This window comes from Strongylocentrotus purpuratus, unplaced genomic scaffold, assembly GCF_000002235.5.
Source record: "Strongylocentrotus purpuratus isolate Spur 01 unplaced genomic scaffold, Spur_5.0 spur5_scaffold_9, whole genome shotgun sequence".
Classification (NCBI taxonomy): Eukaryota; Metazoa; Echinodermata; class Echinoidea; order Camarodonta; family Strongylocentrotidae; genus Strongylocentrotus; species Strongylocentrotus purpuratus.
Window position 1 is genome coordinate 692,708 of NW_022145615.1, and position 14,820 is coordinate 707,527.

At 35.2% G+C, this 14,820-nt stretch overlaps 1 protein-coding gene across 5 annotated transcripts in view; it reads right to left on the reverse strand.

The window, feature by feature from the left end:
- Nucleotides 1-14,820, reverse strand: part of LOC576168 (tropomyosin) — a 38,807-nt gene continuing 23,987 nt past the window's right edge. For 3 of the 5 annotated variants that reach the window (XM_003726456.3, XM_011681682.2, XM_011681685.2), the window contains 4 exons: nucleotides 14,682-14,752; nucleotides 14,151-14,289; nucleotides 13,464-13,533; nucleotides 1-2,767 (listed from right to left, as the gene is read on the reverse strand). In XM_003726456.3, coding sequence (XP_003726504.1) covers nucleotides 2,682-2,767; nucleotides 13,464-13,533; nucleotides 14,151-14,289; nucleotides 14,682-14,752 — 366 coding nt within the window. In that variant the 3' untranslated portion in view covers nucleotides 1-2,681. Of the gene's footprint in view, nucleotides 4,221-6,543; nucleotides 6,669-13,463; nucleotides 13,534-14,150; nucleotides 14,290-14,681; nucleotides 14,753-14,820 lie in introns of all 5 variants that reach the window. The other 2 variants (XM_011681684.2, XM_011681683.2) reach the window with 2 other exon arrangements.

The window sequence follows — 14,820 nt, forward strand, 5'->3', positions numbered from 1 at the left end:
TTTGCCGTTAGATAAATGATCCGTTTATTCATCAATGTTGCGGGAACAATGCACAGCCTGCACTGCTGCTATAACTACACACTCTTATTTCTTGGACTGTAAGTACTTTAGCACCAATAAATATTCCATCCCAATTTTTGTCTTTCTTTACCGTTTTAAATTCAGGTCTTCCTCATTTCATAGATGTAATTTAGCCCATCCATTTCTTCGAGCTGTAGGCTTGCTCTTTTAAAAAACACTCCGGTTGTTAAAGAACAATAATTTGTTCATAAGTGATCCCATTAGTTCTGATATGGCAAACTCTCAGAATTTCAACAAGCCACATTTTAATGTGCTTTAATATGTATAAACAGCGAGAGTTGCATATTACGTTTTCCCATGTCCAAACGTTTAAAAAAGTAAAAGAAAATAATTTCCCATAAATGATCCGAGAGATTAGGTGAAGATCAACAGAGCTGACATGCTGCTATTAAAGATAGAACCAATGCTACAACTCTTGTATCTACGCATGCTATGATGTTACGCTTTGCTGCTCCAAACATTCCAGGTGTAAGTACAGGTTGGGATGACTCTATCGTTCCCCAACTCTGAATAGAGGATCAAGTCTGAGAAGAAAAGAGATTTTCTTCCACGATTGCCTCAGAAAATCAGTGTTTGCCAATTGTTGTTATGCCTCAAATCTAATCCCGCTTTCCTAGTATGTCAACTCCCTGAATCTTCATTTAACTCTTTTTGCTTTGCTTGAAGTGTGTCTGAATCAAATTCAGAAATAATTTACAAGACTTTGGACAGTTCACGTGACCCGAGACACACCTCAAAGCTTGACTTTAAAAGAGGAACAAAACAAGAAAGAAAAAAAGGTTAAAGAGAGGCTAAAATCAGACCATGATAAATCATTCTTCTTCTTCACACAGAACAAACTCAGAGCTGCCAACCAGAGGGCACAAATGTTGTCAAAAAAGGGAGATTGGATCAGTTTTAATGAAGATCCCACATGTTAAACAGCAAAGAGTCAGTCACAGTGAGTGAAATAAACTGGAATAAAGGCAATTTTTCAGTTATTATGAAGTGCTGTGTTTTAATACACCATGCAACCCTCTACATAGTCCAAACTGGGTTCGTTTCCGTACAATGATTTTCAATGGTGATTTTATAACCTTTCCATGACAATTGCTCAGATGAAAATCATGCAAAAAGTACAGTAAACATATGCAGGACATTGACCATTTAGAGCAACAAGTAGTGTTTTGTTTCTTGTTGTAAGAAAGAAGTGATCAATCTGAAATAGCACTGATTCAATTCTTACTTTTCATGTATGAGTAAATGATATTTGTTTTAACAATCATTACACATATGAAGTACCAGTTCATTGATTCATTACAATGAAGAAAAAAATGCAAATACTCACACATTAAATCTTTTCACTATATTACACTCTAGATAAGCAAATAATGAAATATAAACATTTAGGATACAAAGACTTGTCATTTGTAGTTCTGTAAATCAAGAAATTTATTTTTCTAGTGCATAATCTGACAACACTACAGCACTAATGACAATTGCGTAATCATAAATGATAGGTGTATAAAACATACAAAGTTTTGAAGTCAATTGTTTTGTCTAAGAATTTCATATGATCTATAGTATTCTCCAGCTAAAATGATAATATATATAATTATTAGATATTAAATTAGCATTACTTTGTACATGATTAAATTTCTTTTATAACTGTCAAGAAGGGTTTCATATCAGATCATACACACTACACAAAACATATGTTATTAAATAGATTCCCTTTTACACTAATGCTTATGTCAAATACAAAGCTAATCTACAGAGCGAGATGATGTAGTCATTTTATCTACATGTATAACTAAGCATTGAGCTTTAAGATTACTTTGTGAATATACATCCGTGCTGAACTAGTACCAAACAGGCTAGATCAGACGTGGAAGCATAGTAAGAAATCTACTCATGTCATATCAGAAAACATTGAAGCAAATCAAATAGAAATAAAATTACACTCTGTTTCTCATGCTCACGCTGACAAGTTTTCATCCAAAGAAATAATATGAAACAACAAAAACTGAATTTTTCTCCAGATGGAAAAAAAAGAAGATATTTGAACATTCTGATCATGAAAGAAGACACGATTATACATAAATTGTGGTGAGGGGGCAATAATATACCGCATAAGATATCAATCCTTGTCCGATGTAGAAGCGACTGATCTGACTTTCATGTCACAGTCTAGAGCGCCTGCCTAACGTAGCAGTCAACATCAAACCATTCTTTTCAAGAACTTTCAATTCATTACAATACCAATCCTGCAATAAAAAAAGTAACGATTACTTCTATAAATTACCTTTTGCAATAAAATATCTTAAAAAGAACAATACTTTTTTGCCTCCTTAACTAAGACGGTACAAGTGAAAATTACTGTGTACACTTTCTCTGTTTTGTACTGAGAAAACAATTCTTTCCCTCTCTCTTTCTAGGATTTTGAACATAGAAACATAAAATGACGGAACATAACTAATGTCTAGATTGATGTCTAGAATTGATGGTGTGGACTCCGCGCTCCAGGAGTGGGACTCTAGGACGAGATTGGCTAGGGCTGAAAATAAAAGAAGGTTGCTATGGATACGTGTAAGGAAGCAAGAGGGTTACTATGGCAACTCCTAGATATCCATGTTGAGTTCTTGCAAGCAGCGATCCATCTCATCGTTCATCCCTCTGCTCTTTTCCTTCTCCTGCACCAATTCCTCTGCACGGGTCAACGAGCCAGTAAAGCAACAATGTGGGACAGTACAATGGGACACAAACAGGGAAGAGGGGTAGTACACAACAAGGGTCAACGTAAGGCAACAACAACAAGAGGATAAAAGAGAGAAAAGAAAGGAAATCAGCAAAATTATATTTGGTATCAAATCGAGGCAAAAATAGTAAAAACAGAAACAAAGGAAAGTAGAGCGAGGCAATGAGCTACATACCCTACTTTTTAAAACTTTTTTTGTTTAAAGAGAAGAGAGAAGAGGATACAAGAAGTACATTTATTTATATTTATACATTTTAAGCAGAGCACTGAATGAGAGAGAGCGCCCTAATGATTACATAATGCACCATAATATCATGACCACACAAAGATTACTTAGTAGTACATACCTACAGCATAGTATGTTCTATTCACACTGTTTGGGCTATTGAGTGCACAGTAAAAACCAGATACCACTACAGACTGACGACTGCTCTAGTCCTCTAACACATACTTACCACCAAGATGGTATGTACACATATGTATATATGTACAGGTCCACACAATTGTCATTCATAATACTTAAGAAGGGTGAATGAGAGAGTGAGTGTAATATACGTGTTTCACAATGTTAAGTTAAGTAACTTCATGCAATGTTAAGTTAGCTACAAACATGTTCCTTACATTGTAATGCATGATAGGATAGACAATGCTGAACGAGTCATTCAATCACTGATTTCTCCGTCATTGAATGGAATCTTCTTAATTAAAAACTGTCAATTTTGCAGCAAGGTATTATACATTAAATATGCATTTTCCTAATAGATATCAAACCAGATTATTTCAACACTCCGTTTATGACACAACAACCACACCTATAACTGTAAGAAACCTAAGATTGATGGAAAATATCAAACTAGAGATCTTTTCAAGACTTGAATAGTGCACAGATGGAGCCTTAGAATACTGAATTAAAAAAAAAATCTTTTCTTGATCAAGCTTGGAATTTGGAAGTACAAAAAATAAATTAGGAATGTGTTATTTGGTGTCCAACACTAATTTGGTCCTACATTTATCGATTGTCGCTCCAATCAACCCAAGCGATGAACTTGTAGAATTGTTTTCATTTCCCTTTCTTTTATGAGAGACTCAACACTTGAATGATGAAAAAGAGAGCGATACGCTAGTTGCTTTACATAGGAGAGAGTCTATAATGCAACATTGAGTGTTGAAGATTGCACTTCAATCTTCAGCACAGTACTAAGTACACATTGTAATCCAACCTAGAAACCAGCAACAGTTCATGACAGAGGAGTGGTAAAAAGGAGTAGATATATTTGCATTTTTCTTAAACAAAAACACAAGATGAAAAGAGCAGTCTTCTACAGGTCTCCAAGCTCAGTTAAACAGCTATCTAAATCCATTTGAACTTTACGGTGTTCCTCTTTAGTAACTTGCACTTCAGCTGTAAAGAGAGAGAAGAAAAAGAAAAGAAAAGAACAATTAAAATGTGATTGCATTTGGTGAAATAAAAACAAGTCCATTTTACATTCATACTAATATCCAATGTTGACAATATCTCGAATATAAACAAAATAATCTGTCCATTTTGGCATAATCCAAACATCAAACTGAAGTACTGCTTTAACATACTCTCTGTATTCACTGCCCCTTTTAAAATAATCATATAATCTTGTCCACAGTATTTCACTTCAGTACTGCTAAAAGTAAAAGAAAATGTTGAATTCAAAGACAAAAATAAGTTTATTGAGAAACTAACTGAAAACCAATTTAGCATATATGGCTTTTCATTAAAAAAAAAATAACACAATAATCATTATTACTTTCATCTAAATATGTGAGGATATTTCTTGTGCTTTCATTTTGAAGAAAACTTTGTACGGATATAATTAGGGTGAATTCTGTGCAGTGAGAATTTGGCTATTGAGTACAATGGGTCCTAGCGAATGCCCCACTATCATTTTATCATTTCTTTTGTACCCTAAAATAATAATTCTTTGGCAGTTTCATCTCTTGAACAAAATAATAAAAATGACATATTGAAATGAAATCCAATTTGTAATCAAAGCAATAATCCCACTCTATCACAAAAACGCCACACATGCATGCCACAAAGAAAGATTACATATGATGATCGAAGACCACAAACAGAATTACAGGTAACTGCAGCAACAGCAGCTGATTGGGGGTAAAGATATCCCCTTGTATATCAAGTATGCAAGAGGTTTGTGGTGAATGCTAAATTTTGTATGAGCTTCAAATTCTGACTTGGGCTAAAACAGTGGCATGTATATTATAGAGTTCAGTACAATCTTGATTCAATAAAGCATGAGGGCACTTTAATTACTTTTATCACCACTAGATCATTCCTTCTGTGATACAGGAATCATTGCAGGTATATGTATAAACTAGGATACAACATAATATAAATGCTAACTAGATAACTTCATGTAGTTACAGCAAGTAATACAGCAAGTGACTTATCATACCCTGAGAGGCTTACTTATCATATCCTAGGCTTTGTTTCACTACAAACACCCATCTCAGTTCTATTAACATCAGCATGGTTTCTTTTTCAAATAATTAATCTTAACCCAACAACGTAATTTACTTGAAAGTAAATGGCACATATGATTTGAGACATCATTAAGACTAGATTGGAGGGTGTGTACGTACCAAACTTCTTGCCAATCTCACACTAAAATTAATGTGCAACATGTGACATTTGGATACAGCCCATCAACGAGCTATGTTAAATTTTGCTCTGATAAGATAGGATTTTTGCCTTTTTTAAATAAATTTAAATCAAGCCCTGACACAATGCACATTACTTTGGTTGGACTAAGTGACTGGAATATAAGGAGTGATGTGTTTCTCATTTCATTTCTACATTAAGAGTGAATGTGAAAGTGAGATGCACGTTGTATAGTGAAGTGTTGTATATCTAAGTGCTCATGCAATAGTGGCATTTTGTGTAGTTTGTTCTTGCGTGAATGTATACATGATTGAAAAACTGGGTCATCTGGTTCATTCTCAGAAGGATTTCTAAATGATCGTCAGCACTGTGAGAGTGTGGTGTCTTGCTCATTAAAACTTGTTATAATTTCGCTATATTGCATTTAGATTCTCAATATAAGTTTACTATGTCAGGACAATGACAAATCTGAAATGCCATATCCCCAGGGGTCAGAGGTCAGAAATCAAAGGTCATAAGAGACTAGGGTATATCAGGAAACAACACAGGATACATTCAAGACATGAGAAAATCTGTACACAGATCCTTGACAAACTAAAGGGTAAAAGCATCACAGGAGTGATATTTCACGTATAGAAAGAAAAAGAAATGTTTTCAGCGAGGCTAGAAGTGTCTGCCAAAGATATACGAAAGACAATACGTGTAATCAATCATACATTGATATCTACAATTACATTAACATCAAAAAGGGAAAAAATACATAAAATGAGATAGAAACTATATTTGAAGACACAGATTTGTCACACGAATAAGAAAAATGATAATTTTTTTTTTTAACAGTGAGAATAAAAGAGAATCACTAATATGAAAACTATCAAGAAAATCAAAAGCGACGGGAGGATAATCAAATTTGTAATGAGCAACTTGAAGACTAGAGGGAAGCAACAAAACCAAAATCATAATTGAAATATGAGCAAGCACATTGAACTTTCTTTTTCTTTCCATTTCACGATTAACTAAGAACTAAAAGGAAGGTCTGCAGCAGACAGTGCCATGATATGATATAGTTTACCCAGCTCCATATGGGGTAGAGCGTGAGAGGAAGAGTACAAGCCTAAATGGCCATGAGCTCTATCTCAAGACGTTCCTGTTCAGCAACGGCTTTGTTACACTTGGCTCTCGTATCACACAGGCTTTCTAAAGAGATCACAGAATAAGTGTATTAGTAGAGACAGCTCTTATACACAGCAATGTGCAGCACAAGTCACTTTGTTTGGGCCTGTTATATCAATCATGTAATACAATTTAAAAACAAAACTGCACATTGTTTTACGTCTGATTTTACAAATTACTAGAAAGATCAGAGTGTCAGAAGAAAATAGTCTCCTTTTTAATTTAATTGTCTAGTATTAACATACTTAGCAATTGACATACTGGTACAGCTAAATTTTATGATTTGTTTTTCTTTAGTTACATAACTTTTTATAGAAATATAAAGGATATAATTAGTGGCACATTACATTCTGCAGTTTTTATGGTTTTTAATCGGCTGCTTTTTGAGATTTGGTAAATCTGTAAATCTAGCATATAGAACACTTTCTATTCTTGTACACTGTGTTCCAGATGTATTAATGTGAGTTAAATAAATGAAATATGTTGTAGATCGTTGATTTATGCATTTTTAAAATAAAATGTGTATTAGGAATACTATGGAGCGTTTACATCTGTGTATTAAAGCAAATGGTTGTGCTTCCTTAATGACAGGTAACCAGGTAATAATACTTAATGCCTTAGTGTATGAAAAATGTTAACCCACTTATTGCACGACTCTTAAAACAATGACTGAACAGATTGACATCACTGAGTTGCCAATTTGTATTTTGCATGAGCAAAGATCCTTGTTGGTTTGGATAGTTTCAATTACGACTGGATTCTGAGGTTCCAAACGAGAGAATGTAACAATCCATAATTCCGAAATGGACTTTCTGCTTGAATTACCAGCATATTGCTAGGCTTACGTGTATATAACATGCCGACTGCATGGTACTTACAGTTTGAAATATTTACATCTTTCATACATTTATCAATGAAATAAAACTCTCTGTACAATGTAAGAAATGTAGTGGGAGAAACTGAAAGAAAAGAACAGGAAGAGAGAGATACAAGACTTTCTGTGCTGAAGTATCATTACTAAAACACAATATAAATCTAGTTAAACTGAACTCTTTCCTAAACATATTTAGGAAAAACAACAAAAAGAGCGCACAATAACTTGAGTGGGGGTGTTAGTTTGCTACACCTGAACTAATTGTACAACAAGGAAGAAATCTTTCCATTCCATTACTGTAAATCTTTGAAAGCATACAGATCATTAAATGCTCAAGTGGAACTCAACTTATTTTTTTAAACGTATATGTAGGCCTACATTTTACATATATACTGTATATGTCATGATACACATTCCTCTAGAGCTGCATACTCCTTGCAACAAACGAACCTATAAATTCCCTAAGTGCTTTTTAATTGCTGATAACTGTTTCTATCAGACAACTCATCACTGAAAAAACAGATTTGACTCCCTCTTGATAGTCATTACATGCCCCCCCCCCCCCTCCTCACAAAAAACCCTCTTGAATTACTACACTGTTTTAAACTACACACCATCTACAATTGTTCAATTAAATATTTCCCAGTTTTTATCTTCTTTTACATTTTTTGCACTTTCATTCACCTTACCCTACTCTCCTCTCCCCCAATGCCCCTCTGGTCAATTATTTGTCTGACTGACACACACAGAGCTTGGCGGATACGCTTCCTGGATTGTCCATTCTCAACACCCCCTAGCTGTCCCCATCCCTCCCTCAATCAGAGAGAGCTTCTAATGACCCCTAGCCATAAACCGTCGGCTTTACATCCTGTATCTCTGCAGTAAGCCACAACATATCATAATCGTCTTCTGCTTTAAAGAGATTAATCACTCACAACTTAATATTAGAAGACATAATATCATCCAATGAAACTATGTGGCATTTAAATGATTAATGACCAAAGAGCATTATAGGGGAAAAAATCATTGCATGCCGGTACTATTGTCTGTATACTAGGCCTGCACATGAATGGTGCACCAAATTCAATAAAGAGAATCAACGTTTATCTGAAATGCAATATCATGATTAAAACTTGAAATGTCTCTGTACTTGAGTATCGCCTCAAGTTCATACTCTGAATATCGAATACACAAATTAAGTCCCAAGATATACAGAACAAAACTATTTCTGGTTTATTGGTCCACTTTAAAACCAATTAGACTTAGGAAACTGATAGATAAAATCCAAGAGTTTGGTTGTGCCAGAGAAAATCATTTACATAGATATTAATCTCCTAGTATATCTATATGACAAGATTCAGGAAGAGTAACTGGTAGGAAATTCAAAGAATTTCTTTACACACATAACAAATGTCTAAGAATACAGTACAAACTTGTATTTCATACATACACACAGACCAGCATGCTTACATGTGACAAAGTCTGTTTATATTGCAGGCAGGATATATAGATGGATCAACACACAGAAATACAGAATCCTTGTCCATGCATATAATCTAACAAACTGCAAGATCTAACTGGAACGTTTTGATTACAACAAATTTAAATAACACCAGCAAGCTCAACACACATCTGAAAAACCAAGGGTGAAGACAAAAATGGAATGTTTCAAAATCTAAAGAGACTGAAATTTTGCTTTAAGTCTAGTTCATCTCACACATTGATTTTGTCCTGATTAAAGGCACTCTGACAAGTAAATCGTTTTAATCTGTCCCTTATTATGCACAATGACAAGATGTAATGCTATTAATATATTATTTTTTTAACAAAGTAGGACCAAGTATTGGAGAGTGTTCCTTTATTAACTGTAAAGAAAAGAAGCCTGTGAGCCAACGTCCTTCAAAAAAAAATCATTCTAAATCCATTGCCAATGCATACATGTATGTTGGTCTACTCTACATCTATTTATAAGCATTTCCTGTTGGGATCTTGCACAAGTAAACCAAAGCATTATATAAAAATTTCCTACATATGGTTATGAAACAACACTAACACACAATTGTATGAGAGAAAGCGTCTGGTTAAATGAAGTCTTTATCGTCTGCATGCAAACTTGGTTGAAATTACAAGTTAAAAACATGATGTTGAACTAGCAAGTCCCTCTGCTTCATTCTAGCTTTGTAAAACACAACATGAAGGTTATAAAAGATGACTTCTCTATTCATTCAGAACATCAACAAACCGGTTAGGTGGTAGAGATTTGACATGCTGCTTTCCGCAATAGTCCTTACCAGTTCCACATTACGTCTAGATGGTCCACGATGACAGAAATCTCCCAAGTTCTCTCCAATGCTCGATGAACGTCGCTGTCACATCCACTCTTAGGATACCACAATCATCGTAGCACAACTTATGAAACTGATGGGACACTGCACATGTAGTGCAGTCTTTGATGCCCGATAAAAGACAACTTGCAACGTACCACAATGAGCAGTAACATTGTAATAAGTGAGGTTGGGAGAATTGAACTGTATTGTACAGAGTACATACAAGCAGGCAGGTGTGGGGATGGGATGGGATCTCGTGCATCCATGGGATCGACTTCATGCCACAAAGAAACACTGTTACATGTATAGACAGTCAGCATAGTCAAAGACAAGTCGACCTGAGATAAGTCCAATATGTTATCAACTTGAGAAGATGAAAGGATATCTTGAAAATCTAGAGACACAACATCAAAAACAATTTAGAAAATAGACAACAGCAAATTGGTTGCATGCAACACAAGACAACCTCAATAACGATGAGACATGGAGATTGGCAGATCTTAATGTTTCTATCAGAGATGACTTGAATCATAACCCACTTATTCTAGCTAGCCCAATGTTGTTGACCTTCTTACAATGTTTATTGTTTGGTTAATCAGAGATTTGTCACCACAAGTAAAACTCAAGAACTGAGCATGGAAGTGAAATGTTTATTTCCTCTGCTGTAAAATCAGGCTATCCGCATTTGATTTGAAACATGATCATTCTTTAGCATGATCATGTCAAAACATCATTTAAACTATGTATTTAGAAAAAAGAGTAACCAAAAGTCTTGATTTTCCTTTTATCAACAGCAAATCTCAATCATTACTCCCTACGTTCCCAGTAAATACACTGTATTTCCCTGTATATCCCTTTGAATAAGAGTAATGGAATATTCAAGGAGACATGCTTATTTTTGTAAGATTAGGTATAAAAGCTATAAATCTTTTTATGATGAGAAACAAGGTAATGTTCACAAACCATGACACACACTTTAATCATTAGTTTAAGTATTAGTAATGGAAAAAAAATGGATTTCTACATCAAATATAAAAGTTACATCAATCTACATAAAAAAGATTATTATTACAATGATCGACATTCAGTTATGTTTTGTGTTTTTTGTCATTAGTTTATTTGTTTGTTCGTCTATTTAGGGGTGGAATTAAAAGCTATAAAACGAAATTGTGTATATTTATGCCCATTTTAAATGCTAATGGAGCATTTGAATGTGAGATTAAATCTTACACAAGAAAATGAAAGTCACTGTATACAAGTGAAAAGTAGCTTATTCTGTATTGATGATAAAGTGTATTTGGTGTGGTGCATTTAATATGTGCAAAAGACTACAGATAAAATGGATGCTAGGTACATCTACCACATCATAGCAATGTGGTAATGGTGTATTCTCAAGAAAGATGTCTGCTAATAATCACGGAAGCCCAAGAGCGATACTTTCAATACATCGCTTCCAGAGAAACAAAAAGGACTTTAGCTCATGATAGCACTTAATAAACATTTAACGCCCTTCTGCCTCTCAGGAGACGACATACTGATTGAGAGCTGCAAGTTTCTGTTTCAAACACATGATTGGATTATGACAAAATATGATTTATATTCAAACTGCTAATGGGTATAAGTGGGGTAGAATGTCACTTTCACTCTGTTTGTCTCTATGGGATAGTGTGCAGTTGAGGCAGGTGCTGTGAATTGAATTTTTATTGCATGATGCAATGAAGTTTATCAGAGCTTGTAAAAGATAGCATTTCCTCAATATTTTGCATGTACAACTAACTGTCTTGCAAACCCAGTCACAGGAAGTATATAACATGTCCGTTCAATGGTATCTATTTCAGAGGTTACGATGTCGTAAAACGAATGACTACATCCCCCCTCTTACTTCTAGTGAGAGTGAGACAAAATATCATGAACATGTTACTTAGGCATGTGAAGTGTTTTGTTTGTTTGTTTATAGTGCAATTCTATCAAATATGTTCTTGTAGTACATAAGGAAAGAATATATGCTTTAGGACTGAAAGTATGTACATCATAATATGCAAGGCATTTGCAGATAGTGACAAAACTGTGAGATTATAGTCTACTTTACCAGTGGTATTCTTCAAATCTTCATGCTTGTTAATACAAATCGATGGAACAAACCATGCTTCTTCAAATCAGAATTCAATTAGTTCAGTAAAACTATTATTCTAATCATAAATGTGTATTAGAAAGGAGAGATGCTTGGTTCACTGAACAAGTGTCTTGAAGAGCAGTTGGGGGAAAAAATTCATGATTTACAAGTGAAGCATTTCATCAGTATAATGCATCTTAGTGGTATCTGGTTTTTGTGCACATCTCAACGCTACCGGTTATTTGACCGAAGTATGAAGATAGAGAACCTACTACACTCTATGTGAACTGATCTTACTTAAGACACTGAACCTCGCATCACTTATGTCCTTATCTTTTGCTATTCACTTGAGCAATATTTGGCACAAATGTTAGCCATTCTACCATAAAATAACAATGATTTCATATATCATAATATTTCTAAATATGAAAGAGCCCTAATGAGCTCAAATCCATCGGCAATAGACCAGTTTACTAATATATTCAAATGTTAAGGATGTTTCCCCTCTTAACCCATATTGACCAACTATCTCATCAGCCAGTTATGCATGATTGCATCACTGTATATGGAACCACTGTAAGTAAATTATGTTGGTGCTATGTCTGGCAACCATCTGCCAAATTTGGGTCATCTGGAGCAATTTTTTTCTTCAAAGTACACTTAAAATCTGATTCCATTAATAAAGTGGTCTTTCACCTGTATCATCCTACTTTTAGGACATCATACAAGAAACATTTTGACAACAAATGGCATGAGATAGCATCAATGCTTCATACCAAATGAGTTGTTGTTTTCATATTGGGCTCAAACCTTACATTACCCTGACAGATTACTAAGGAGACAGCACTATCCCCTAAAGCAATGATAACATCTGGTCATAAGCTCATTCACTGGCCCTCATATAAAGTCAATTTAATCCGAGTTTCAATGTAGGTAAGGCTGGGCATGATGCTAGACAGCCTATCTAAAATAGATGTGCAATGTGTAGAAATGAGATTTGCAGTGATGACAAACATGTATGTTACAAAGCTACTATGATGGACTCTTACAAAAATAAGTTGCTTTTCTGCCCTTTTAGCACGTTATACAAGCCTGCTTTTCTTTTGATAAGTCATATCATACATGACTAGGGGCCCAAACTGGTTCTTGCCTTGGTGCCATTGATCACCTAATATCTTTTGGAGCACCTTGAAAATCTGGTCTTTGTTGCCGTGATGATATAACAAATCTCGCATGATGAAAATTTCAATAGTTTCCTGTGAAATTTTCTGCTGTTCTCTATAAATGAACATCAAAAAATTTGAATTTGGTAAGCTAAGTAATGTCCAGGTCTCCTAGCTGGGAACCAAAATACAAAGATAAACGAGAACCCTGAAATGATATCTGAGCTGTCAGACATTACATGATGCAGGAATGATAGTGCTGTCTATATGAAGAGCTTTCTGTAATGGTAATGTAAGTTTGGTTGGTACATGGGTGTAGTAGATAGATGTAAGGTACTGTACCTTCAAGAGAGTCTACTTGATGTTGCAGAGACTTGACTTGGCCTTCAGCTCCCTCTGCACGGTTGCTAGCCTGTAATCAAACAAAGAAAAACATAGATACATAGATATACAGTCTTTTCGGTTTGGTGTAGCTTGATTAGAATCATCACTTAGGCCCATTTTGATTGCATTATCAAACGTGTTACTGTGTAGGTGTCGTGGTCTAGTGGACAAGTCATGGACAAGTCGCGGCGCGGGACTAATGTCCTTTGACATTCATCTACATTTGCCACACTCGAATCGAGTAAGGTGAGTGAGGTAAGTAAATGGGTACCCGACAGGAATTAATTCCTTTAAATGCGCGAGCACCATAATAGCAGCTATGCTGAAGCCGGTGTAATAATTGTGGAGCGCCAGGGCTGTCGAGTCTGACAGACATGAGTACTATACAAGAACCCACTGTCCTTATAGCCTGTAACAGCAGTATGCCAGTAATTCAATGTGTGCACTGATTGTTGTTTTTCAATCATGATATTAATATGATATCATTATCACATGATATATCAAATACTGCACAGGCACTGACACAGACTTATGTCAGGCAAATGATCGTAACTACAATTTTAACATTTCAAACGAAAAACGCCACTTATTTGGGCCTTCTTCCTAGTATGATACTTGAGAAATAAAAGTAGTTCTTGTTCGTACCTCATCGAGACCGTCCCTCAGTTGCTTGATTGATGCCTCGTATTTCTCCTCACGCTCTGTTGATTCACGGTCCTGGGCTTCCAGTGACTTGCAGTTATTCCTCAAGGTGGTGATCTCATCGGTAAGCTGTGCCAATTTGCTGTGCGGAGAATAATCATCAACGCAGATGTTGAACAATAAGAATTCTCAGATATATTCCATAATTCAAAAATTTATATCAATACAGTAAAATATTGAGCTAACTTTTGTTTCATGTTGTCAGAATATATCGTGGTCATTTTTACAGAAGGAAAAGGTTGAAAAAAGGCACTCTAAAAATAAGGGTTCCACACTAACTTTTTTTGCAAGTGGGTTCCGATTGTACTTTTTAGAAGTCTGTACGTATGAGCCCCATTAAAAAATGTAAACAACGTTGGGGTCCGGACATAATTTTTTGGGGTCCATGTGTCCCGGGCACCTCTTTGTGAAGAGCCCTCTATAACCTACTTACTGCAGTACATGCTTTTATGAATACGGGCCAAAGATTCTTACCTTTCGCACTCTGTGTTTTTGGCCTCAGCAACCTCCAGCTGTTGCTCTGTCATCTGGAGCTTACGCTGGGACTAGTGGATATAATATAATCGCAACAAGGTAATCATTTGTGAATTTTCTAATTTCTATATTGGCGTTA